This window comes from Delphinus delphis, chromosome 6 (genome assembly GCF_949987515.2).
Source record: "Delphinus delphis chromosome 6, mDelDel1.2, whole genome shotgun sequence".
Taxonomy (NCBI): domain Eukaryota; kingdom Metazoa; phylum Chordata; class Mammalia; order Artiodactyla; family Delphinidae; genus Delphinus; species Delphinus delphis.
Window position 1 is genome coordinate 103,653,422 of NC_082688.1, and position 26,496 is coordinate 103,679,917.

The following is a 26,496-nucleotide window of genomic DNA, read 5'->3' on the forward strand; positions in this document are numbered from 1 at the left end:
TGCCCAGGAGTGGGATTGCAGGATCATATGATAACTCCATTTTTAGCTTTTTAAGGAATCTCCGTACTGTTCTCCATAGTGGCTGCACCAATTTACATTCCCACCAACAGTGTAAGACGGTTCCCTTTTCTCGATACCCTCTCCAGCATTTATTGTTTGTAGACTTTTTAATGATGGCCATCCTGACTGGTGTGAGGTATGAGGTGATACCTCATCGTAGTTTTTATTTGCATTTCTCTAATAATTAGCAATATCGAGCATTTCTCATGTGCCTGTTGGCCATCTGTGTCTTTCTGTTTCTAATTTTATTGATTTCTGCTCTTATCTTTTTGCTTTCCTTCTGGCTACTTTGGGTTTATTTTGTTCTTGCTTTTCTAAATCCTTAAGGTGAAAACTTAGATAATTGATTTGCGATCTTCCCTCTTTTCTAATATAAGCATTTAAAGTTATAAATTGCTCTTTAAGCATTTCTTTAGCTGCATCTCATAATTTATGATATATTGTGCTTTTTTCATTTAGTTCAAAGTATTTCTAATTTTCCTTGTGATTTATGCTTTCCCTCATGGGTTATTTAGCGTGTGTAGTTTAATTCCCAAATATTTTAGAGTTTTCCAAAGATCTTTCTGTTACTCATTTTCTGCTTTAATTCCCTAGAGTCAGAAATTTTATTTTGTATGATTTCCATCCTCTTGAACTTTTTTTTGGCGGTATGTGGGCCTCCCACTGCTGCGGCCTCTCCCGCCGCGGAGCACAGGCTCCAGACGCGCAGGCCCAGTGGCCACGGCTCACGGGCCCAGCCGCTCCGCGGCATGTGGGATCCTCCCGGACCGGGGCACGAACCCGCGTCCCCTGCATCGTCAGGCGGACCCCCAACCACTGCGCCACCAGGGAAGACCTATTGAACTTTTTGAAACTTGTTTTATGGCCCAGAATTTAGTCCATCTTGATGAATTCCATGTGCACTTAAAAAAGGATGTATACTCTGCTGTTGTTGGATATAGTGTTCTAGTTGGTGAACTATTTCTCCTTTCAGTTTTAAGTTTTGCCCCATGTATTCTGAAACTCTGTTATTAGATGCACATATATTTAGAATTGTTTTCTCTTGATAAATTGCCTCCTTTATCATTATATATTGTCCCTTTTTATGCCTGGTAGTAATTCTGAAATCTTACTTAGTCTGATAAGAATACGGTCACTCCAGCTTTCTTTTGATTAGTGCTTACATGATATATCTTTATCCTTTTACTTGTAACCTATCTTTGTATTTATATTGAAACTGGGTTACTTGTGTCTAGCCCTCTATGCTTTGTAATTGGAGTGTTTAGACCATTTAAGTTTAATGTAATTATCAACATGGTATATTTGAAAGTTGTTAAGAGAGCAAATCTTATGAGTTCTCATCACTAGGGGAAAAAAAACAATTTTGTGTGTGTTTCTATACAAGATGATAAATGTTAACTAAATTTATCATGGTAATCATTTCACAATATATGTAAGTCAAAATCATTAGACTGTACACCTTAAACTTATACAGTGCTATAGGTTGATTATATCTCAATAAAACTGTAAAAGAAAAAGTAAAGAAAAATATCTATATGGTTAGATATAAATATACCATTTGCTGTTTGCTTAACAATTGTCCCAGAGTTTTGTTCCTTTCTTCCTATCTTGTTTTGGATTGGATTGGACTTTTTTAATATTACACCTTCTCTCCAGTCTTGCCTCGTTAGCTTCATCTCTTTGTTTTTGTGGTTGTCATCTTCTTTGTTGTCGTCATCACTGTTTCAGTTGTAGCTCTCGGGCTAGTTTCTACTGTACAACGAAGTGAAGTAGCGTTCCCTGTGCTATACGGCAGGTTCTCATTAGTTATCTATTTTATACATATTAGTCATATTAGTGTATATATGTCAATCCCAATCTCCCAATTCATCCCACCCCCTCTTTCCCCCCTTGGTGTCCATATGTTTGTTCTGTACATCTGTGTCTCTATTTCTGCCTTGCAAACTGGTTCATCTGTACCATTTTTCTAGATTCCACATATATGTGTTAATATATAATATTTGTTTTTCTCTTTCTGACTTACTTCACTCTGTATGACAGTCTCTAGGTCCATCCACATCTCTACAAATGACCCAATTTCATTCCTTTTTATGGCTGAGTAATATTCCATTGTATATGTGTACCACATCTTCTTTATCCATGTGTCTGTTGATGGACATTTAGGTTGCTTCCATGACCTGGCTATTGTAAATAGTGCTGCAATGAACTTTGGGATGCATGTGTCTTTTTGCATTATAGTTTTCTCTGGATATGTGCCCAGCAGTGGGATTGCTGGGTCATATAATAATCCTGTTTTTAGTTTTTTAAGGGACCTCCATACTGTTCTCCATAGTGACTGTATCGATTTACATTCCCACCCACGGTGCCATAGGGTCCCTTTTCTAGTGGCTGTTTTTAAATCTTTGTCTATTAATTCCATCATAGCTGTCATTTCTATATTTGCTTCCATAGATTTTTCTCCTGATTATATGCAATATTATCATGCTTCTTTGTATGCCTGTATGTAGATTTTTATTAGACGCCAGATATTTTTAATTTTACATCATTGGACCCGGTTTGGACTTTGTTCTGGCATGCCTATAATTTACTTGAAAGCAATATGATTCTTTCAAGGCTTGCTTTTAAGTTTTGTCAGAGTGGGTCCAAATTAGCCTTTTGTCTGTGAGAAGGTGCCGATCAGGAGAAAAGAATCAAGTCCAAGGACAAAGTGAATGGAGAGGAATAGGACTCAGGAGCCAAGGACAGAGCACAGAGGAGTGGATAGATCAAGGAGCTGAGACTGGCACAGCAGAGGAGTCACATTCCTGCAAAAGTCACTGGGGTGGAGTGGGAGGGAGTTTGTGTTCATATGTAACACTGAGTTAGGTTCTGGGCTTGGATCATCATAAGCAAGTTTCTCACTTACATTCAGAGGCTGAGTGTGATGTGGACATTCTCTTGGTGAACATCTAGCATACTTTGTCTCCACCCACTCAAAGGAAGAGCTGGGTCGGCTCCACGTATTAACCAAAATTCTTGCCACACAATTACAAAATGACCTCTAGGGGGCATTGCAGACTCCGTTGAAAACCACTGGTTTGGGATCTCAGGATTTAAAATATGCCCTTACTCTGCCCTTTATTGGCACCAGTTTCTCAGCTTGCCACATCATGAGAGGCCTCCCAAAAGCCCTTTCCTTCCGATACTCTTCCTGGATGAGGAATTCATTTACTTCTGTGGCTGCAGCTATTGCCCAAGGTTCATGGCTCCCACACCTATATCCCAAGCCTCGTCCTCCTGTGCCTGACTCTTCCTGTCTGCTCAAAGTCAACTCACTCATTAAACCTCAGCTTAAGTGCCACCTAGGCCATGAAGTCTTCTCCAATGCCTCCAGTTGTCAGTAACCCATCCCTCCTCTTGCCCTCAGAGATGCTGCCAATGGTTTAGTTCTTAATTGTGCAGAACTCTTCAAGCTGGAGTCCTGATTCTCTCCCTAAAAACCTGGAGAATGGCTTGTGAAAATGGAATTGCCAAGGAAACATCCTCAAAAGATAATAATCTCAATAAGCCTGGTCAATTATTTTCATTTACAAACACCCACATCAAAGAAATGTATATCTCATCAAACTCTCAGGGATTTTGATACAAACTGAAATTGGAAGAAAAATTACCTTGGGCGTTTCATGTATGTCCCACATGGTTGTCCCCATTGAAAGGTTTTGTAAACCTTTTCAATGTGAGAATTGTTTTTTAATGCTTGGAAGTGAGCTCCATGCTGGACATATAATTGGAATTTTTAGTTTTCAGCATCAGGAATTGGAGATTAATGGGACCCAGGGGGGTCTTGGTGATGGGTTTTATTCTCCTGCATAATCTGGATCAACCACCTTTATTCCTTGATGTGTGCAATTGATAGTGTTTTCTGAGTCCTATATACAGTGCTTCAGTAAAATTCAATACAAAGGAAGCTTCAAGACAAGTACCCTGGCCTTTCTTTCAACCAGATTACTGCCTCTAATCCCATCCTCTACAGACATGCTGGAGCAACCACTGCCTGGGACCCAAAGATTAATAAAACTAGTTTCTGTTTTCAAGGAATTTCAAGTCTAACATCTGAGAAAGATAGGTAAATATAATCATACAGTAATCAAAACATCTAAGAGGTACAGAAGTATTGGCAGAGTCAGGGAACTTAATATCTAAACTGAGTTTAAAAGGATGCATAGGAATTAATTCAACCAGGCAGGGAAGAGCAACTTAAGCAAGGGAACCTAAATGTGCAAACAATGGAGGTGTGGATCAACAGGGTTTATCAGGGAATGAATGGGAAGTGCAGCAGTTTGGTGAAAGAGGGTGGTGGGAATGGACCTTCCTCTTGACCTCGGGTATTCCAATGAAAAGATGAAGAAGCTGGTGGGATACATTTGTGGGAATAGACCCTTGAGGTCACTCTTGTCTCCTTTTACTCAGAAGCAGACAGTTCTTTTTTTAAAATTTTTTTTATTAATTAGTTTATTTATTTATTTTTGGCTGCATTGGGTCTTCGTTGCTGCACGTGGGCTTTCTCTAGTTGTGGTGAGCAGGGGCTACTCTTTGTTACGGTGTGCAGGTTTCTCATTGCGGTGGCTTCTCTTGTTGCAGAGCATGGGCTCTAAGCACACGGCTTCAGTAGTTGTGGCACATGGGCCCAGTAGTTGTGGCTCGCAGCTCTAGAGCGCAGGCTCAGTAGTTGTGGCGCACGGGCTTAGTTGCTCTGCGGCATGTGGGATCTTCCCTCAGCAGGGCTCGAACCTGTGTCCCCTGCATTGGCGGGGGGATTCTTAACCACTTCGCCACCAGGGAAGTCCCCAGAAGCAGACAGTTCCTGATGGTATGGTCACAGCCTCTCACTTTCTCAAGCACAGCAGGTTTCCGAAGCCCCTGGGGTTACAGCTTTGGGCTCCTTACTCATTCTAGGGCAGTGACTTTCCAAAGGTTTGACTGCAACTTCTAGTAAGAAATACATCTTCTTTTCCCACTTAGGTTGTTATATAATATTGAGCAAAGAATTTGAAAAAGAATAGATAACATGTATATGTATAACTGAATCACTTTGCTGTACACCTGAAACTAACATGACATTGTTAATCAACTGTACTCCAATATAAAATAAAAAGTTAAAAAAAATACATCTTATGCTATGACCTGGAACTTACATACAAATATAAAATTGAAATACAATTTCCATAAAACAATATCTCCATTACTGCCTGGAATCACTTTGATGTGTTATTTTCTATTTCCGTTTCCATTTAAATTCTCTTCTGTTCCTATTTTTAAAAACTTAAATTTGGGTGGCACACACTAAGTTGATTTCACAATCCAATGAGTTACAACTCGCAGTCTGAGGAACACTGTCCTAAGACATATCCTAGTTCGAGAGTGTTGAGAAGCAGCACAGTGCAGGAGCTAAGAACTTGGACTCTGGAAGCAAAACACCAGAATTGACATCTTTGTTCTCTCACTTACAACCTGTGTGGCCTTGGGCAAGTTACTTAACCTTTCTAAGCCTCAGTTGCCTTGTCTGCAAAATGGGATAATAGAGTTGTTGTGAGGATTAAGTGAGTATATATATATATATATATATATATATATATATATATATATATATACTGACTCAGAAAATTGTCAGGCATCTAGTAAATGTTGCCTGTGTGTTAGCTGCCACCACCATCATCATCATCATCATCATCATCTCTGATCCCTCCTGTTACCCTATTCTAAAATGAAGCTAAATTGCAGTACCACTAGTGGGGGCAGAGGGGATAGCAATACCAAACGATTTATTTACAAAGCTGTACAAAACTACAGTGTGAGGGGCAGGGTGGGGAGGTGCCCTGGGATCCTGTTCACACAGGCTGCCCCCACCCCACTCCTGTTTGCAGGGATAGGAGGAGGGAGACTCCTTTCCCAGCCGTGGTTTGGCGTTCTGGATAAAGGGATGACTGCTGGATCTGAAATGATCCCCTCTGCTTTCCCCTAACAAACGTTTTATTTCCTCACTAGCTCGCTGTTTGTGACCACCTAGCATCCCACACCCCTAAAGTGAGGACTTCCTTCTTACTCTGCATCTTGGGGACCACATTAGAATGTCAGTCCATGCAAAGGGAAATTGGATTTGTTTTCTTACCAATTCAGTGCACTCAGTCCAACACGGGGCAGCCCACAAGCGGGGGATGGGGGGCGTGGGGCAGGGTGGTAAAAGGAAGGCTGGCGTGTTTCAACCCTCCTCACCCAGCACCTCAGATACTCTGATGGTCCAACTAAGGAATAAAAGGGGCATCTGGCACCTGATGGGCAGAAACCAAATTCAAGAACATTCTATCAATTACACAAAGGACAAATTCAAGAAATAAAAAACCGGAGACTTGGAGTAAATGTTTCATTATTGGTCATGATGATCAAAAGATGATGGTTAAAACACACACACACACACACACACACACACACACACGCACGCACGGACGCACGCGCGCGCACACACACACGCACACACACACACACATTCTCAGACATCCCCCCAGCCGCAGGACCCCACCCCCACCCCCTGCTGGCGTCTCTGGCCACGCCCTGCAGCCCTCGCTCCACCCAGGACTCCGCCCTTCAGTCGGAATTCTACCGCCTGATTTTAACTTCCCTCAAGGCGGTGCCCGGATGCTCACTGTGAGGAAAAGCTGAGGACTTGCCCTGGGCTGGGTAGCAAATGCCCACGAGTCCTCCTCTATCTCCCTTTCCAAACCTCGCTCCTTTTCTCCCCTCTCCCACCCCATCATTGTTCCCCTGAAACAAATAGGATGGCTTCACAGGTCAATTCTTAACACGTACAAACACCAAAAGCAGAGGAAACGCCCCTGGCCACCCCCCTCCCCCCAAACCCCAGTGCTGGGAGAGCAGCCAGCGGCGGGCGAGGCTGCCTCGGGAACTGCGGAGCCGCTGGAGCTGTCCGGCCGTTCTGGAAACTTCTTTGCCTCTGGGCTTTACCGGGAGGCCTCCTCCTTCAGCTCCTTGTTTTTCCGCACCTCCTCCGCGTGCTTGTCCTGGGAAGGAAGGGAGGGAAAAGGACAGGTCACACGGGCTTCCCCGGGATAAAGGGAGGCCGAGGGGCAGGAGAGCCAAAGCAAAGAGTGTGGCCACCACTGGCCACCACAGGAAGTGACGAGCAGGGTCTGCAAAGGCGTCCTGAGAAGGGGCAGAAGGTCGCAGGTGAACGAGCCTGCTGGTGGGGCCCCTGGATGCTCGTTGACTAGACACAGCCTCCCTGGGGGAACCCACCTGGCAGGGACCACCAGTCTCCACCGCCCTTACCTGGCCGTCTGGGGGCTGCACTGATTACACTGCTTGACTTAATGGAAGGAGTAGCTCCACGTAGCTTGTGCCAGAAGAGCAGGTGGAGCTCACTGCAGGCGGCCCCTGCACACAGGCAGCTGGACTGCCCTGTGTTTCCCGTCCATCTCCTTCGTGAGGGTTGTCTTAAGCCCCCTGACGAAAGGTGAGGGCGTGTAAAGTATAAATCGACTAAAGAACTTCTGGAAATGTACAGCCCCACAAAGTGGCTTTTTTTTGTAAGTGTGGTAAAAGAATCCTCTTTTGTGCGCCAGCATCATCAAACCAAATGATAGGATCTGACTTCAAACGCCCATCAGCCGTGTGTCTTTGACCAGCTCACTTCACCCGTCAGGCTCAGTTCTCTGGTATTATAAGGGAGGGGCATGGATGGGAAGCTCTTTTACCTCTAGAATTCTGTGATTTTAGTGTTCACTTCTAGGGCTTATCTCAGTCTGCCTTACATCCCTGCTCATGGTGAAGACGTCTGGGTCCTCCTTGTGGGCAGGGAGCACGCCTTTTCCTCTTTGTATCTCTCAGTTCCTCATATGGTACCTTGTGCACGGTAGGTGCTCAGTAAATCCTCTCTCTGCCAGAACCCGGCATCCACCCAGATATCATCACATCCAGGTATGGATCCGCCTGGGGGAGACCCACTGAGGCAGCCCAGGGTCCCAGGATGTACCTTAAACTACAGATCTGTCCCTGGAGAGGCCCTAGAACTTTCCACGTCCCTGGGGAAAATGTGGGGAGTGGTACGTCTAGCAGTGGTTCTCAACCTTGCTGTTCGTCAGCATGACCTGAGAAACTTGTTAAACTGAGGTCCTCAGGCACCATCCCTAGAGAGCCGGGATTGGTAGGTCTGGAGTAGGGTCCAGGTATCTGTAGTTTTAAACTTTACACCAAGTGAGTCTGGTGCGGATGGCCAGTGATTCACACAAGTACTGACAAAGAGACATCGTTATAGGTGTCCCTGGCCTGGGGCAGAGCACACACCTGTCTCTCATCCCACCTCCTGTCTTCATCGTTGGGCAAAGGTGAAGAGTGGTCAAGATTCCAGAGGAGTGATGCTCACGCAGATGTCTGCTCTGACATCTTGCTTCTTTAAGGCTTATCTCACTTCCAAAGCGCTTCCTCCAGACTGTGGACCTTCCCCATCTCTCCAGCTCAGAATCTACATCTATTCCCAAGTGAGCTCACTGAACAGAACCCTAGGTTTCTGGACTCCCTTTCCTTGGCCTCCAGTGGCTCCCTGTCTGCCAAAAGGCCGGCAGGATGATTGTGGGCTGGTCTCCCTGAAACAAGCATTGAAAGAGCCACCTGGGACTTCCCTGGTGGTCGAGTGGTTAAGATTCCGTGCTTCCAATGCAGGGACTGCGGCTTTGATACCTGGCCGGGGAACTAAGATCCCACATGCCACATGGCATGGCCAAATTTAAAAAAAAAGAAAGAAGGAAAGAAAGAAAGAGCCACCTGGCCTCATATCCAAAGAACTGGGCTGTAGTCCCAGCTCCACTGCTTAGTGGCTGTGTGACCCTGGACAAGTCATTTGACCTTCTCTAACATGGTTTCCTCATCAGTAAAATAAGGATAACACCCATCCTGCTTACCTCATTGTGAGGATAGGGGTATGATGAAATAAAAGTGTTTTGCAGTTTTTCAAATGCCATATCATGGCTCTAGCCTCAATATTTCCCTTGGGTTTAGCCTAAGAACCCATGCCCCATCCTATCCCAATCCCTAAGTTTTTTTTTTTTTTCCTGCAAGAGTTTGCTCCTACCCATCCCTCAATAACTGGGGAAGCCTGAAATCAGACCCGGAACACTTCCCTCCCATGTGATACTTGATGGAGGCCTTGCTGCCCCTAGAAGGATGGAGAAAGAGAGCGGAGGACCTGCCACATGCTGGCCAGCTGCAGGGCCTACACAACATCCAAATCCCCTGTGAAGAAACCAGGTCTTTCTAGTAGCTTTGCCAAGGGCCTGAGACTCTAGGTGGTTGGGCAGAAAGGAGCGGGGACCACGCAGCTCACCATGGGACGAGGCCACCGATCGGGTCCCGGGAGTCACCGCGCAGCAGGCGGCGCCTGGAAATAAAACACAGAGCTGGAGCTCTCCCAGGAGCCGCAGGAGAAACTGGGGCAGCCTTGGGACTCAGGAAACGAGGCCAGCATGTTCTCAGCAGAACGGGCTGTTATTCCACTGACACGTGGGACCAACCCCAGTCTCTCACGTTTCTCATCTTCAGGCGACACCATTTGGTTTATTGACAAGAGGCAGAATATTGGAAAGACCAGTGACTCACTCAGTCCATACCAAGAGATTTGGAGAGGATTGTGTTTCCTGCTCAGTGGGCAACTCAGCGCATCATGCCCTTGGCTTAGAGCCAAGAGCTCAAGTCAGCATCTTTCATTAAGTCAAATCGGTCCATTCAAGGATGAAGCCAGGAATGTATAACTGCTCGTTCATCCCTACTCCCCTGCGTTAGGCAGGCTTTCTCTAGAAGATAAGAGGTCTGATCTCCCTCAGACAATAAGAAACTTCAGTTGTGTAGCTGGGCAGCATGTCACCCAAGGAACTCCAAAGCTCGGTTCATTTCTCTTGCCTGTGACTTCCCCAGTCATCCCTTGGAACTCTCTAAGGATCCAGCCTAACAGAATTCTCGCCTGAGGCTGCCTGCTCCCTGAAATGGTCTGCGTGTCCATTATACTTGCCGTGGAAGGAGGAACAGGTCCCAAGAGTCTCCTCTCTGATCCAAGACCACTTACCTTCTCTTGCAGCCGTTCCAACATGGCGGCAAGGTGGGCCTCCCGGTTCTCCTTGTTGGACTCCATCTTCTGAGCCAGTTTTTCCTTTGCCATCTTGATGAAGTTGTTGTTTTCCTCAATGGCTTTTTGGATCACCTCCCGCTCATGTTCTCGCTTCTCTGCCAGGTGCTTCAGAAGCTCAGCTTCCTGGTACTAGTGGAGCATGGAGGGAGAGAGAGGCCCTTGAAGGTGAGCATGCCAGGGTGTGTTTTTAGCATCATGACTTAAGAGCTCCACGCTCAGAACACATGCCTCCCTGAGCCTGGTTGCCTGGCCCATTGGCAGGAAGCGAGGACACTTCCTGGATTCTCCCACTGGACCCTCGGTCCTCTTTTTCATTCATTCACAAATATGGAGTGACCAGATACTAAGTAGCAGGCACTATTCCAGCAACTTGGGAAAGAAAACAGTCTACTAGAGACAAGAATGTATAAATAACTCTAACCCAGTCTAGAATGCGACATATGCCTTGAGAGAGAGAAAAGAAGTGCTATAGGAATTCAAGGGTGGTAATTTTCAGCTTCAAATATGAAGGAAAGCTTACGCAGAAATGGCGTAAGAGTTAGACCATAAGAATCCGTAGAAAGCGAGGAAGGCACGCCAAGGGGTGAAGGTATACCATGCCATGACCTTCTTCCCCCTCCCCCAATTAAGGACCCCTTTCCTTAATTGTCTAGCCTTTCCCTAAATCCTTAGTGTTGGTCAATGTCTTACCTTGCCACGATAAGGTCCCCTCTGGGAGTTACGTAATTCAGTGACTTATCCCCCTAACCAAACTCCTAGAGACCTGGGGCTTTTCCTTCTTTGTTTCCCTCAATGGTGTCTCATTCTCTGCGCGGTACCTGGAAGAGCTGCCTAAATACCTATAGGTTGGTGGTGACCTGACCCCCAGCTCAGAGCCACCACCTGTCTTCCTCAGCATCTTCCCCCCTCATGCTCAGACAGAGGGGAAAAAGGGACCGCACCGACCTTCCTTCGCTCCTCAGCCGCTTCCAGTTTCTTCTGGATTTCTTCCAGCGATGGGTCTCGCCTCCGGGGGAGGGAGGCGTTGAACTCGGGCACCCCATCAAAGGAGGGTGGCTTCAGGATGACTTCAAAGGACTGGCCAGAGGTGCATTTGTTCAGCTCGATGACTTCCATGTCGGAAATTACACACCAGTTCAGGTCCACCGTGTCTGCTACAGAGAGCAGAAAAGGGGCTGCTCACCCCCTGAAGACCATATGGGCCCCCCCTAAAGCATGCACACATGCACACATACATGGGAGGTCTGAGGTCCCCAAGGCAGACCAATGACCAGGGTTCTGGGTCTGTCCTACACATGGCACCGAACGTCGCTGGGCCCTGATGGGGCTGAAGGAGTTGGTGGCCACAGGAAGCTCTCAGACTCTGCGAGCAGGGGCCCCAGGATAAGGGATTTCTAGTAATGGCTGTAGCAACTGGCTTTGCTTCTGCTTCTGACAAGGTTCCTCCGGTGGCTGAGCTCTTGCCTATATTGGCACACACTGAGGCGTTTACTTACCACCCACCTCCCATCCACTCCTCGCCCTGCTACCGATCCGATGGCTCGGCCTTCGGACACCTCTCCCCTTGCCCCGTCCTACCCTGCTCTCTTCTTTCTCTCCAGTCAGTACTGTCTCTCCGCTGGCTTTCATCTTTTCTCCTACACTCTCTCCCACACCAGCCTAAACAGAAAAAACAATCTCAGGTGACCCAAGCACTCCCACCTGTCATTTCCAGACCAAACCCATCCTTTCCTTTCAAGCCCCAGGAAGCTAGAGGTGACCTCTGCCCTGACCACCACCTCCAATCAGGACATGGCCATTCAGTGCTCCCTGCCAGTGTCCTGGGACCTGTCACAGGGCTCAGGTGGCATAGCGATCCCAGAGCCTCCTTGGGCGGCTGAAGAGCGGAAGTCCCTTGCCACATCTGGACCTGCTCAGAGCATTCTCGACCCTTCACTGAGGAGACCTGTGGGCGGCTCATTCACACCAGGACTGTCCCCCTTCTAGGCTAGGTGTCCCCGAGGGCAGACCCCCTGTCTACTCGGCCTCTGCGTCCTCCACAGCACATGAACAAAAGCTGACATCGAGGGCATTCTGCAGAGGGTCTGACTCAGACCCCCAGCTGCTGTCTGGTCCCCCAGGCCGCAGCCCCACGCCCACCTTCGCGTGGGACTTAGACCCTCAGGATCAGCTGTGGCGTTTACTGGCTCTGGGAAAGAGAATGCGATGTAGGGGGGAGATTTTCAGGAAACTGCGGTGGAGGTGCTGGCCTCCTGGATGCAAGCTACAGGAAGCTTCCGTCTTTACTCTTCCGACTGTGACCCTCACGTACCTTCATATTTATAGGATGAATTATTCAGGGGGTCTGCCAGGAAACAGGAGCAGAACAAGGACACCAGCGGGAGTTCCTTCATCTTCTCTTTGTAGGCTGTGGAAACACCCGACAGGTGAAGAGGGCGACCCCCTTCCTAGACTCAGAAGCCAGCACCCATGCAAGTGAGGGTGCCTGAGCAGCAGGGGGGTCACCGAGCTCCACAGAGGCACCCAAACCCCCCAAATCCACCCCTTGGTTGGAGACCCAGCCCATGTTGCCCTGAGCAGCTCTGTTCAGGATCCCTGTGTGTGATTCGGACCCACTTCCGTCCACCTGCGCCTTCCAGGGCACCCAGAGACCCCCATCTTCTCTCCAGCACATCATCTCGCTTTGTGGTACTGAACGCAAAATGCCTGCAGGTATGGACCCCAAGCACCAGTGCCCTCACTCCGCCGGCACCCTGGACCTCAATTTCTACGTCCCCGTACATGCCCAGGATATTCTGTGCCTTTTGCTCCAGGATGGAGGAAACCCACACTCCATTCTCAGAGTACTTGACAGTGCTTCCCTGAAGGTAAAGAAGGCCACTGCCATCCCTGTGGTCCTGCCTCTCCCTGGGTGACAAGGTCAGGCTGTGAGCTTTCCCTGACCATCCCGGTGCAGTGGTCAAAGCCAGTGAGGTTGGTGTCCATGAGGGCTGGAGGGGTCTCCCAGTGTTTGGGGAGGATTTGGAAACTGCGAGGTCATGAGTTAGAGCTGATAACTGTTGGGTTTTTTTTTTTTTGCCACGTCGCACAGCTTGTGGGGTCTTAGTTTCCTGGCTAGGGATCGAACCCAGGCCCTCAGCAGTGCAAGCGCCGAGTCTTAGCCACCGGACCACCAGGGAATTCTCTAGAGTTGATTTGTTGGGTCCAGTCCAACCCACCTCCTCTGGGCCCCTCCCCCATCCCTACTGCCCTGAACTCTCCCCTGATTTCCTTTTACAAATTAAAAACAGGATTAACTGCAAAAATAATACATGGGCATTGTAAAGACTTTTTTAAAAACAAGTGCAGATGAGTAAAAGGAAGAAGAGCTCAGCTGTGATCCCCCCCCTCATCCAGAGATAACCTCTTTTAACCCTTAGGTGTATTTCCTGTCAGCCTTTTATCTCTTCTATGCACATATGAGTACATCTATGCGTGTACAGAAATACCCTATGCTGTAGTGCCCCATTACGTAAACGGTTTTTGTACCTACCCGCGAGGGTCATGTTTTCTGGAATGTGAGAGGTGAGTCCTAGTGAAAGTCAGGGTAGGTCTGCCACCAGCTCAGGACACTGTCACAAATCCGAAAAGCAGATCGTTTTAGCTGACAGGTTATTCGCATAAGGAAGGTCTTTACACAACTGGGGAGGAAATCCCAGGAGGTACGTCATCCGCCCCCATCTCCAGGCTGACTCTCCCTTCCCCAAACACCGACCCCCCTCTTCCACATCACTCAGTCAAGTTCAGTTTCCAAGCACCGAACTTGGAAAATTTCATAATTGAGAAGTTTATCGTTTCATAATTGGTTTCCCAATCGCAAGACCCCCTGAGACTCAAACATGGGTTTCCCCAAACTGAACGTATCAATGCATGTTGATCTGTCTCCCCGTGCAGCTCAGTGGTCTGGTCCGAAGGAAAGGTTAAGGTGAGAAACAAACCCTAAGTCAGAATCGCCTGGGAGGTATTTGCAAAATAACTCTGTGTCCTGAATTCCTCCCTACACCCAGCCCGGACCTTCCTGCCCAGAGCATTCTGACATTGGACAGAGGATGTCAAGATACCTCTTCAGTTCCCCCTCGCTCTCTTGCCCGCTGCCTGCTCCGAACCAGTGTTCTAAGCACTGCTTGACCCCCTTTAAGACAACCCTGGAGTACGAGAATAAACAAATACTAAGGAATAATGTAATCATTATGGGATTCGTGCCGAGATGGAAATCCGCATTCGGGATTACTGTGGGAGCTCAGAGACAGGGCTCCAGACTCAGCACAAGGCCTGGGGAGCTAGGAAGGGCCCCCTGATGTTACCAGCCCTGGAACTGCTGAATGATGAGTCGAAATGAAGCAGGAGACGGCAGGGAGGGCGTTCTGCTGGGGAACAGCATGTGCAAGTCAGGCTGAGAAAGCCCGGCGTCTATGGGGTCTCAAGCTGGTTGATGCCGGACCAGAAAGCGTGAAGGAGGCGAAACAGGAGAGGCAGGGAGGGAGCAGATTGGGGAGTGTCTGGGGGGACAGGAGGTGACAGGAATCTCCTGAAAGCTACTATCTGATGGAGTGAGGAATAGCCAGCAGTGAGTGGCCGTCATAGGGACCACTTGATCCTTGGCCGCCGCGATGGTTAATTTTTGTGTCAACTCGACTGGGCTGAGAGATGCCCAGATAGCTGGTCAGCATCATCCTTGGGTGTGTCTGTGAGGTTGTCTCTGGAAGAGATGAACGTTTGCGTGACAGACTGAGTAAAGAAGGTGACCCTCCCCAATGTGGGTGGGCATCACCCAATCCATTGAGGGAGTAGAACAAAAAGGCAGAGAAAGGGAGAATTTTCCCTGTCTGCTTGAGCTGGGACGTCTGTCTTCTCCTGACCTCAGGCACGGGAGCTCCTGGCCCTGTGGCCTTCAGACTTGGACTAGATTTACACCACGGGCCTTCCTGGGCCTCCAGCTTGCAGCCAGCTCTGATGGTGAGACTTCTCAGCCTCCGTAATTGCATGAGCCAATCCTTCATAATAAATCTCTTTCTATGTGTATCCTATTGGTCCATCTCTCTGGAGAACTCTGACAAACACAGCCACTCTCAGTGGTCGCTGTGCCGGCAGAGGCATGAGCCCACAGTTTCCCTGCCTGCCGCGCCATGAGCCAGAGGGACCCTGAGACCAACTGAGAAGCCCTTTCCCTGCTTACTGAGGTGTTTTCCCTCTGGGGACCAGGGTCTGTCCTGGCTGGGGATGGGCAGGGGAGCGGATGGGGGCAGCAGGCTCAGCTCTGGCTGTGGGGCTGGGCCAGTGTGGAGTCAGACAGACTTCATCTCTCTCGTAGATGTTACTGGTTACTTCACATGTCTAGCCTTGCTCGCCCCATCTTAATTCTGCACAGAGTTGTACAAATTAAATGAGAAAAGCGTCCAGCAAAAGGGAACGTTTCATAAATATTAGTTCCTTTTCCCCTGCTTTTTACAACAAGGACGCTACCGGGTACCACACACCTGCTTCCGAGGCCTCACCAGCCCTGCAGGTAAGGACTGTGGTCCCCATTTGCAGGTGAGGAAACGGAGGCTCAGAGGGTTTGTGTGGCTTGCTCAGGGTCACGCAGCTAAAAAGTGCAAGTGCAGAGATTCGAAACCAGGTCAGCTGACCTTGAAGGGCTCTGTTCCCTGCAGCATCTCTGTGTTCTTCTCCTTGTGCTTTGGAGCCAGAGGCCCCTGTCGTGCCCCTCCCGATGCAGCACAATGGGCCCTCTCTCCTCGGAGTCAAGTTGATCCTGGCAGTACCAGCGAGTCCCCAAACAGGGATGCGGGCTAAGTGCCTGGATACGACAGTCCTGGTCATGAGCTCTGTTCCACACCATCTCCCATTCATGTCCAGGCTGATTGATGGGGTGACTGGCAGAGGGAGTGAGCCGTTGCCAGGAAAAGGCATGGCCTTGGACCTTAACCTGGGTAATGAATCAGAAGTGGGGGGTCCAAATAGGAAAGAGGAGGCAGAGAAGGCACCCTGAGAAAGAAGGGGGACTGAGCTGGGCTTTTTCTGTAGGCGTGGGTATCTGGAGTCAGGGACCTCACCCTTTGGCTTGAGCTGGAAATGATAATTAAGACCCTACACTCATGGAGCACTTTACTGATTACAGTTCTGGTCGCCTACATTATCCCAGTTGATCTTTGCAGGAGGCTGGTCTGGGCTGTTAAGACAGGCATCATCAGCTTTGCTTTTCATAAAGAACCTGGGGCTCAGAGATGTTAAGACTCTTAGCTAAGGTCACACAGCTAGCTGGTGTAGAGCTGGCTGTAGGATCCAGGTCTTCTGACTTATAAGCTCTTCTCTTGTGGCCAGTGGAAGGACTGGATGCTAACTGCTGTCTCCTCCATGGTCCTGGGGACTCGGGGAAAAACAGTCTAGCCTCAGGATATGATTGAATGAAAAATATGTATTAAGTGCTCTCTACACGTCAATGGAAGATGTTATGCTAGGAGTTTTAGGTGTAGGAGGAATCAAGTAGAGAGCACAGGTCAGAGAGACAGAGAAAGAAGATGGGGCTGGGAAGAGGAGACATCCTAAAGATGGGCAGAGGGGACTTCCCTGGCGGCCCAGTGGTTAAGACTCCACGCTTCCAATGCAGGGGGCATTGATTTGATCCCTGGTTGGCGAACTAAGATCTCACAGGCCGTGCAGTGTGACCAAAAAATAAGGTTAAATAAATTAAAAAAAAAAAAATAAGATTAAAAAAAAAAAAAGATGAGCAGAGGTATGCATGGCCAAAGGATTTGCAACTGAGATCTCTCAGCTTCACAGGGCTGGAATCTGCATCATTAAGCATGTGTGTTTACAGAGCATCTATATGTGACAAATGATTTCACTTTTTCATCATGACCTTGTGATGTAGGAATTACTATCCCTGTTTTATACAGGTGCGAATTGTGGCTCAGAGAGGCTAAGTGGCATTTCTAGGGTCACTCAGTGTAATGGGTTGAATGGTGTCCCCCAGTAAGGTATGTCCACATCCTAATCCCTGCAATTTGGGAATGTGACTTTCTTTGGAAAGGGTCTTTGCAGATTTAAGTCAGTTAAGGATCTCAAGATGAGATCATTCTGTATTATCTGGGTGGCACCTCAATCCAATGACAAGTGTCCTTCTAAGAAACATGCAGGGGAGGGGCTTCCCTGGTGGCGCAGTGGTTGAGAGTCCGCCTGCCTATGCAGGGGCCCGGGTTCGTGCCCCGGTCCGGGGAGATCCCACATGCCGCGGAGCGGCTGGGCCCGTGAGCCGTGGCCGCTGAGCCTGCGCGTCCGGAGCCTGTGCTCCGCAACGGGAGAGACCATAACAGTGAGAGGCCCGTGTACCGCAAAAAAAAAAAAAAAAGAAAAAAAAGAAAGAAAGAAACATTCAGGGGAGAGATACACAGAGAGAAGAAGACCATGTAAAGATGGAGACAGAGGTTGGAGTGAAGCAGCCACAAGCCAAGGAATGCCTGGAACACTGGAAGCTGGCAGAAGCAGGAAGGACCCTCCCCTAGAGCTTTTGGGGGAATGAGGCCCTGCTGACACCTTCATTTTTGGACTTCTGGGCACCAGAACTTCGGGAGAAGGATTTGTTGTTGATTGAAGCCTTTAAGTTTGTGATAATTTGTTACAGCGGCCGCAGGAAACTAATACACTCAATAAGTGACAGAGCCAGGGTTCAAATCCATGATTCATTCACTGCATCTCAGCTCCCAGTGCTCACCACAACAGTGAGAGGCCCGTGTACCGCAAAAAAAAAAAAAAAAGGAAGAGAGGAAATGGTGATGCCGAGGATCATCTCAACAATAATAGCTATCACTGCTTGTGGCCAGTGGCTGACAGAGAAGAGCATCCAGCTCTCAGATGCCACGTGGCCTTTTACCGTGTGCACGCCTGGCCGGAGGCATCTCTGACCGCCCACACGACCCAAGTGAGCAAGCATTTTATTTGTCACTGCCAACACTGCCCAGATAATGCCATCAGGATGTGTCACATCTCATGTGGACTGTTTTTGAGAGAAAATAAGCTAATGCACATCTAAATGGTTTGAATGGAGTGGACCTTGGCAAGAGTGTTCAGAGACAGTAAAAGAACTCTGGTACAGAGTCAGGCTGTGGAAGCGCTGAGTTCTGACCCACGTGCTTTAGCCCCAAGCAGGACAGGAAGCTGGCTCTTTAGGTTCATGCCAATTATCAGTCTTTTTAAAAGTCCTGTTGAAATTATAATATTCACCGGAAGTAAGCTGCACGAGCTACTTAAATGTCATCCAATCCTATCCATACATATCGTGTCCATACAGTAACCTGGTTATTTCGCCCTGATTGGCAGCCTTATGTCTTCTTTGGGTTTTTAAAAAGAAAAGGAGATAAATTATTTTTTCATGATTGTGGTTTTCATCCCTTCCACAATATTTATTGAATATTTAATTCTGTGCCAAGCCCTCCGCTAGTTCCGAAAATAACCACAGGGGTTTTCAATAATGAAAGAATGACATGGGTCCCCTGGGTGGGAATTTGGAGCCTCTGGAAGTTTCTGCCAGCCTTTGGCAATTCTCTGGCAGTAACAAGGACCATGTTCTACGGGGAGAAAGAGTAGATTTTAGAGCACAGGCCAAGAAGGGACTATTGAGATTCACAGACGGACACTGGGCAAAGCAGAATATAGTCATCCCTCCGGATCCACGGGGGATCTGTTCCAGGACCCCCACGGATACCAGAATCTATGGACGCTCAAGTCCCAGGCGTGGTACAGTCGGCCCTCCATGTCCGTGGATGTGGAACCTTCAGATACTGAGGGTTGACCGTCATTTGGCATTAACTGACCTTGGGAAACTGTGCTTGTCTGATCACCGCCCCGCTCCCCCCACCATTAGGTTTGCTTCCGAGGCCTCAAAGGGAAGAAATGGTGGGAGCCCCAGACAGTCCCTAACACGCTGAGAAATGCAGCTTCGTCTCCTAGAAGTGGTGTTTCCAGGAAATAAGGAGGTGTCACCTGTTGGCAAGTGCAGAGCTCTGGTGGCCTAAGTCTGAGGAGCCCCTCCTAATTGTAGGCAAGCCAGAGGAAGGAAATTAAGTCTGCAAAATGGACAACCCCAAATAATCCACAGTGATGGTACTTTCTGGGCTAATTTTATTTTCCATTCAATAGATGCAGAAGAGTCAATATAGTAGAAGTAAAAGTCAGGGGCACGGGCTTCTGTGCAGGGTTGCTGGATGGAGTGCGAGGGACTGGAACCCAGCTCTGTGTGAGGTCCTGGGGTCAAAGCACTTGGAAGCATCAACATGTAGAACACGTCCCTGTAATCTAACTCCTAGTCACAACAGGAATATTTTGTAGTGCTTTACAGTTTACTAGGCACTTTCAAGTGCATATATATATGCATCTATTCCTTTTATCTATAATGTTTTAATTACAAACATATTAATATCATATTTCAGAACATCTATGTGACAGAGAAAAGGAAACAAATCCCTGTCATCTTACTGCTTTTTGGTATTGGCATTTCCTTCTAGTTTTCTTTTTATGTCTATTATTTTTACATAGTTGTAATCTGGGCATATATATTTTATCATTTCTTTCTCTCCAAATCCTATCAAACAGATACTAATATACCCATTTTACAGATGATCAATTCAGGTAGGTGACTTGATTTGCTTAAAGTTGTATAAGTAGAAAATGATAAAGATGGGATTTCAACCAGAGTCTTCTTATATCAAAGTTCCATGGTACTTCTTCAGACACAAGGCCAAGTGTAAATGTAAGCAAGATGAATGATTGCCTGGGGCATGTGGCTGAAGGACACACGAAGGCTTTCCTGTGCCAGATGGGCCTCCCAACCATGGGTGGCCCAGTCTCACCATTAAGCACTCTTTTGTGTCAGGCATTGCCTCAGAAAGTCCCTGTTAAAATGCACACACATGACCTACCAAGTGTAGTAAATTAAATCATTTTCACATCAGCAGAGAACAAGCAATAGATTTGTGAACATTTCCAGGGGTCAAGCTCTCTGCCCATAAGTGGGAGGAGCCATGGAGATCTTTAGCGTTTCCGGTTCACACCCTTTCTCAGAGGGCCCAAGAGGTCCAGTGTCATTCCCAAGATTAAGTAGAAGGAGCAAAGCCTTGTTTCTGGCCCAACATTTAGCTACCTTAATGCAAGACCCTTCTCTTTCACAATATCACTCTTATTTCTTTGTTCTTTCATTCTTCTCCAGTGCTTTGTAAGTTTTACATCTTGCTTTTATCTTTAAGTTAAAATCATTTATGTCTACAGGCAGACCTTGGAGACATAGCGAGTTCAGTTCCAGACCACCACAGCAAAGCGAATGTCGCAATAAAACAAGTCACATGACTTTTTTGGTTTCCCGGTGCATATAAAAGTTATGTTTACACTATCCTGTAGTCTATTAAATGTGCAATAGCATTATGTCTAAAAAATACTTATTGTTAAATAATAATTATCCATCATCTGACAACACAGGGTTGCCACAAACCTTCAGTGTGTAAAAAAAAAGCAATATCTCTGAAGCACAATAAAGTGAGGTATGCATGTAAATTTCATTACATGAAGAATAAAACAGTATCTAATAATTTTCTTTATGAGATAAGAGTTTTAGCATACTTCTGCTTCCTTTCCCTACAAACATGATCTTGTCACAATGACTTGGATTTTCAGTTCTGGAGTATCATTATTGATTTCTTTCTTGCATTATTCATTCAACAAATATTTATGAAGAACCTACTATATGCACTAGGCGAGGTACTAAGGAGAAATACAATGATGAATTTAATAGATCTATTCCCCAGCCTCAAGATATTTGACATTTGCTTTCAGCTTTATGAACGTGTTGATTATAATGAGACAATGACTAAATTCTAGTGTTTTCTTTCTTGGTGATCATGATCAATAGCCTGCCTTTTTTGTACTTGAGTTCTTTAATTTGATAAAACTTTTTGATTAGATAGACTACTTCTGAAGTAGTTTTTTTTCCAGGAGGGACTCATGGAATCTTTGTTGAGTCCATACATATCTGGTTTCGTGGCAGGTTTAGGAAACAGACAGACCTGTCCTGGGATCTATAGCCCAGTTGTGTTTGGGCCATCAGCAGACCGAGTCTATCCACCTATTTCCACATACTCAGTCTGAACCTTGCTCCCTACCTGGTCTGGATTTCTGGGCACTGACACCCAAATGATCCACTGTTAACTCTGCACTCTGCCCATCCCCCTCCCCGCCAGGTCTTTTACCCCAGAGTCTGCGCTCAGCTCTTTTCTCTGTACTCACATTCACTGGTTTGTTCTCTGAACTCTCAGGTTGCCTGTGTCCTGTCATAAATTAGGCCACCCCGCCAGATGCCTGCCCCTTCTGTTCTGTCCCGTTGCCTCTCACCACCCACCGTGGACAGCAGGACCCTGAGAGAGTAGACACACAATGATCAGTCTGGATTGATGGAAAAGGCCAGCGAGCTTTGCTGGGGAAACAAGATAGGTGTGTGTGAGAAGGCAGGGGTGGTGTACCTTTATCTGTGTGTCTCCCTGTCTTCCTCTTGGGACCAGAAATGTAAAACGCTGAAAAATGCTTTTTAAAATGTCAGGGGAGATTTTTTTTTCTTTGGTCCTTACACTTCCCCAAAGAAAAGCAGAAAAAGTAAACTTTTCCAAGACTATCACATCTCTAAATAGAGCAAGTTCTAATTTAATAAGCAAATTAGATTATACATGATGTATGTTTATTTCTCAAGCCAAAATAAAAGGGGAGGGGGGTAGGATGGGGAAGGAGAGAGTTTGGTTCCCTACACGGCATTATAAAAATTACATATTGCATGTTTTAGAATTTTCCTCCAAATTTCTATCCTCCTTCCCACCCCACCCCCCAAACTGTCTACCTACTCATGATTTCAAAATCTCTGGGAATTCTGGATCTCCAAATGATACTCTCCAGGTAAGTAGGAAATAATACGGAGGTATCAAGGGGGTCTGGAGAGAGGATCTTAGGGGTTCAGGAAAAATGAAGCCTTTCTTTGGTTATGCTCTTGATTTTTAAGATATCCAATTGTTTAAAATCAAGAACACAAAAGATCTGAATTTTCCCATTCGACATGGTTGGTTTCATGTAGACAGTCTCGCTTTAGCTCTCTCTCACCCTCCTTCTTTGCCATGTCCTTGTTTCCTGTTCCACGACCTCGCTCTCTGCATCTCAGTTTATGGCTTGATTGCTCTATTTTAAATCTTGTCAGTCAGCCTGCTTCCGTCCCACAGGGAAAGTGTGGTTAAAGCGGCCTCATTGTATGAGAGAAGGCAGCTAATCTCCCTTCGCCCTAGGATTTCTATGATTGAGCCACAATGAGATATACATAAGGAAGCAAGAAATGCAAAGACACTCCCGCTACCGCACCAGCCATAACATGTCTGTCCAACAATCTGCTCAAGAGGGACGATATTAGACCAGGCTTCTCTGACTTTGATGGGTCCTTTAGAACAAAGTCTCTCCTTAAAGAGACACAGTTTTCCATTTAAAACAACACTTGGACTCTGGGCACTTATTTTGTACATGGGACACTTGTGAACAAAACAGTTCTCCTTGTAAGAAGTTCACAGTCTATGACATGGATGAACCTTGAGGACATTCAGCTAAGTGAAATGAGCCAGTCACAAAAAGACAAGCACTATGATTCCACTTATATGAGGGACCTAGAGTAGTCAGATTCATAGACAGAAAGTAGAATGGGGGTAGCCAGGGGCTGCGGGGGTGAGTAGAACGGTGAGTTATTGTTTAGTGGGGGCAGAGTTTCAGTTTGGGAAAGTGAAAAAGTTCTGGAGATGAATGGTGGTGACGGTTGCACAACAATGTGAAGCACTTAATATCACTGAACGATACACTTAAAAATGGCTAAACTGGTAAATTTCACATTCTGTGTACTTTACCACAGTCAAAGATCTTTTTAAATTTTAAATGAACTTCACAGTCTAATAAGAGTTATCCATAGGCTTACAGTCTTATAGTTAGGAAAATTAGAGGTTACTTAGCCCAATGTCTCTCAATCCTTTTTCTTACTGAAATCCGCAATAAAGACCTACATTTTATATCATGATCCAATAGGTATATGTCATGATACTGACATATATACGTCTATGTGTATATATATATGTACATACATATATACACATATATAACTGTACATACATATATATACATACACCTATATATAGCTGAAATATAAACATAAATATATTCATATTTATTTCTAAATATAACACTTATTAAATATATTTATAAACATAATAATATTTATATTTAACATAGCTGAGAATATATAACTAAAACTGGTATAGGAAACATTACTATATGAGATGCATTTTGACTTTTTTCTTCTCCACTTTATCCCATTTTATCTAAAAAAAATACCAGTCACAACCCACAAAATTGATTTCACAATCCACTAACAGGTCTCAACCTGCAGTTTGAAAAACACTAATCCAGTCCAGTCTCCAACACAACACAGAAATCTCCTCTACAGCTACCCTGCTGGGTGGTCATCCAACTTCTGCTTGGACGCCTTCAGCGATGGGGAGCTCACTCCCTACAGTCCTCTGTGGCGGATCCATCCAGCAGTTGAGGATCCTTGCCCACTTCAAACCTGTTCCCCAAGCAGCCTAGGTGAAGCTGGGGATCCCAGAAGGGCCGGGACCTGCTGACAGGTGCTCTGGCTCTGGCAGCGATAAGTGGGCTTCAAGGAGGGGCGGAAGAATCGTTCCCAGTGGCAAGGTGAGGGTGTGATGCCAGCTGAGGAGAGGGGGTCTGGCTGACCCTAGAGGGTGGGTCAGGGTCTCCGGGCAACTCCAGCTCTGTTCTGTGGAGCTGTGGATCAGACCTTTCCCCTCTGCCCCCTCACGGCTGGCTCTAGCGCTAAGATTATCTCCTTATCTGAAAGATGATCTCATCCCCCCGCCCCCCCCACCCTGGCACCCTGACTCCCTGCCTGTGGGAGAGGCTTCCTCCCCCTAGAGGGAGCCTCAGCCTCAGTGGAGACAGATTCCTCCGCATCCCCTCTCAACCTCCCACCCACCCCGCAGGACTCCTGCAGGCCACCCTGCTGGCTGTCCCTCCCCCCTCTCCCCCCACTACTCTCTTGGTCTTGAGACACGGGGGTCCCTGCACAAGGTATTTCGACACGTGCTGCCTGGATATTTCTGAGCCACCCAAGAGGGTCCTGGAGACCTGCCCTTTTCAGGACAATGAGACTCCTTCACACCTGACCGTGCCTTCCAAGAGGAATAAAACAAAGGCAGCACCACCACGTGGGGACAGAGCTGGCCACTGGCTGTCAAATCCCTGGTTCCTGGGGATGAGGTGGGGACAATGCCTAAACTCCTGGCCAGGGCGGCGGGCTGAGCGCCAGGGGTGGGCGGCTGGGTCACAGGCAGGGACCAGGGTGTGGCAGGTGTGGGTTCCAGCAGTTCGCAGCAGTACAGCCAGCCATCCCTGCCCAGGTAGGACCAGGTTGACCTCAGGGTGGGGCGGAGCGAGAAGAGATGGTGATCTCATTGTACCCTTAGAACCAAGAGAAAAAAGTAACCCAGTGCAGACAGAGGAGAAAGCAAAGGATGATGCAAATGGGAAAAGGAGACAGAACAGCTGTGGCTGAGAAAGACAACGTAAACCACAGGGCAGCTTCCAGCTTGAAAGCGCTCTGGTGGGCCTGAGCCGCTCCGGGGAAAGCCAGACTCTGAACAAAACCTTTCTGCCTCAGCAACAAAACATTTTTATGCAGAAAGAACTCACAGTGGACATCCGATCTGAAAGAAACGCTGGCGATTCCCACCCATCCTCTGTCCCCTGAGCTCCAGAATAGAAGAAACACCTGGAGCCCACCCTCGCCCCTCTGCCAGGCACCATCCTTTTCACCTCGCCCCGTTTCCACCAGGATTTGACAAAGTTTAATTGAGTGAAACCGAAAGGCAACACAATAGATGCCAGACTCCTTGCTTCTCCTCTCTGCAGCTGCTGGGTTGTTTTTGTTTTTGTTTTCTTTTGTCTGAAAAGCCTCAAATAATTTGCATTCTATTTCTACTTACCTGCAGTCCAGTTAGAAGTGAGCTGCTCCCTTCTTCACTCCCTCAATTAGTGGTACCCTGGGCTTCTCTCCACATCAGCACCACTGCTCAGCTCTTGCCATGACATCACCTCCAAGCTCCGTGATTGGCCAACAGTGGGTTGCTTGGCAATTGGACAGTCTCCTCTGGCGGAGCAGGGATTGCCTGAGTGAGTAACTCTTAGCAGGCCGGGGAGTAGAAGATGATGTCAGACAAATAGCTTGCTTTCTGTGCTGCCTCTGGAGCTGGTGAACCAGAGGGTGAGGGTGGGGATGAAGAAAGAAAGAGGGAGTGGTACGGGAAGGTGAGGGTGAGAGCCCAGCTTGCAAACCGAGCTGCCCAGTGAAGAAAGAGCACCTAGACAGAGGGAATGATGAAAGATTTCCAGATTCTTTAGCTTTTTCGGATCTGGGGGTGGGAGAATATGGAATCTAGAGGAGAAATCAGAAAGAACAGATGAACCCTAAATATAGCTCCCTGGAGGGCTTGGTGTCTGCTTCTAGCTCTGTCAGAAGGGCTGGTGGGTTTGAACAGTGAATCAGAAGGGAAGGAGGGGCTGCAGGTACCCCGGGCCCTGGAGCTGGTGTGGGCATGGCACAGGGGTCCCAGGAGAACAATGCTTCCTTCTCGTCACCTGGCTGGCACATGGCCCACACATTTGCTGTGGCCACTTGGCCAGCACTGGTGGGTCCTCACAGCCCACTTCGCCCACCTGCACCTTCCAGAGGAAGGGAGACCATGACTGAAGCTCAAAGTCATCACCACCCTGGTGATTCCTAAATGAGATGGAACCCTACAGGGAGGTGACGGGTCATCCATGGTGGCTTCAGCAAATGGGGGCAGGGAGCCCAGGACACAAACCTCTCAGCCTGCCCACCCTCAGCCAGTTGGCCGGAAGTGGCAGAGTGAGGCAGTTAGGGGCGCAGAGGTCTATGGAGCGCTGCAGAACACTGCTCCCCATCAAAGCCTTCTTAAGGAAGCCCTGCGTCCCCCCACCTCCACGGCAGGAACAGCCAGCCACCTGGCCACCAACCAGCCTCGCCTCCCCGCTTTTTTGCGGGGGGTGATTTTTGTTATTGTGGTAAAATACACATAACATAAAATTTACCATTTCGACCATTTTTTAAAATAAATTTATTTATGACT

At 47.4% G+C, this 26,496-nt stretch overlaps 1 protein-coding gene across 3 annotated transcripts; it reads right to left on the reverse strand.

The window, feature by feature from the left end:
* Positions 1-6,597: 6,597 nt before the first annotated feature.
* STMN4 (stathmin 4) lies at positions 6,598-25,468 on the reverse strand. 3 transcript variants are annotated; one of them, XM_060013598.1, is made up of 8 exons: positions 25,333-25,468; positions 13,764-13,842; positions 12,543-12,638; positions 11,810-11,890; positions 11,177-11,385; positions 10,169-10,360; positions 9,434-9,487; positions 6,598-7,115 (listed from the first exon to the last, which is right to left on the reverse strand). In XM_060013598.1, exons 2-7 carry the CDS (start codon positions 13,774-13,776, stop codon positions 9,467-9,469), a joined length of 612 nt encoding a protein of 203 aa, XP_059869581.1. In that variant the 5' UTR covers positions 13,777-13,842; positions 25,333-25,468; the 3' UTR covers positions 6,598-7,115; positions 9,434-9,466. The 3 variants fall into 3 exon arrangements, with proteins under 3 accessions (XP_059869581.1, XP_059869580.1, XP_059869582.1); XM_060013597.1 differs by lacking the exon at positions 9,434-9,487 and having other exon boundaries at positions 6,601-7,115; positions 25,333-25,464; XM_060013599.1 differs by lacking the exons at positions 9,434-9,487; positions 11,810-11,890 and having other exon boundaries at positions 6,601-7,115; positions 25,333-25,462.
* Positions 25,469-26,496: the final 1,028 nt, after the last annotated feature.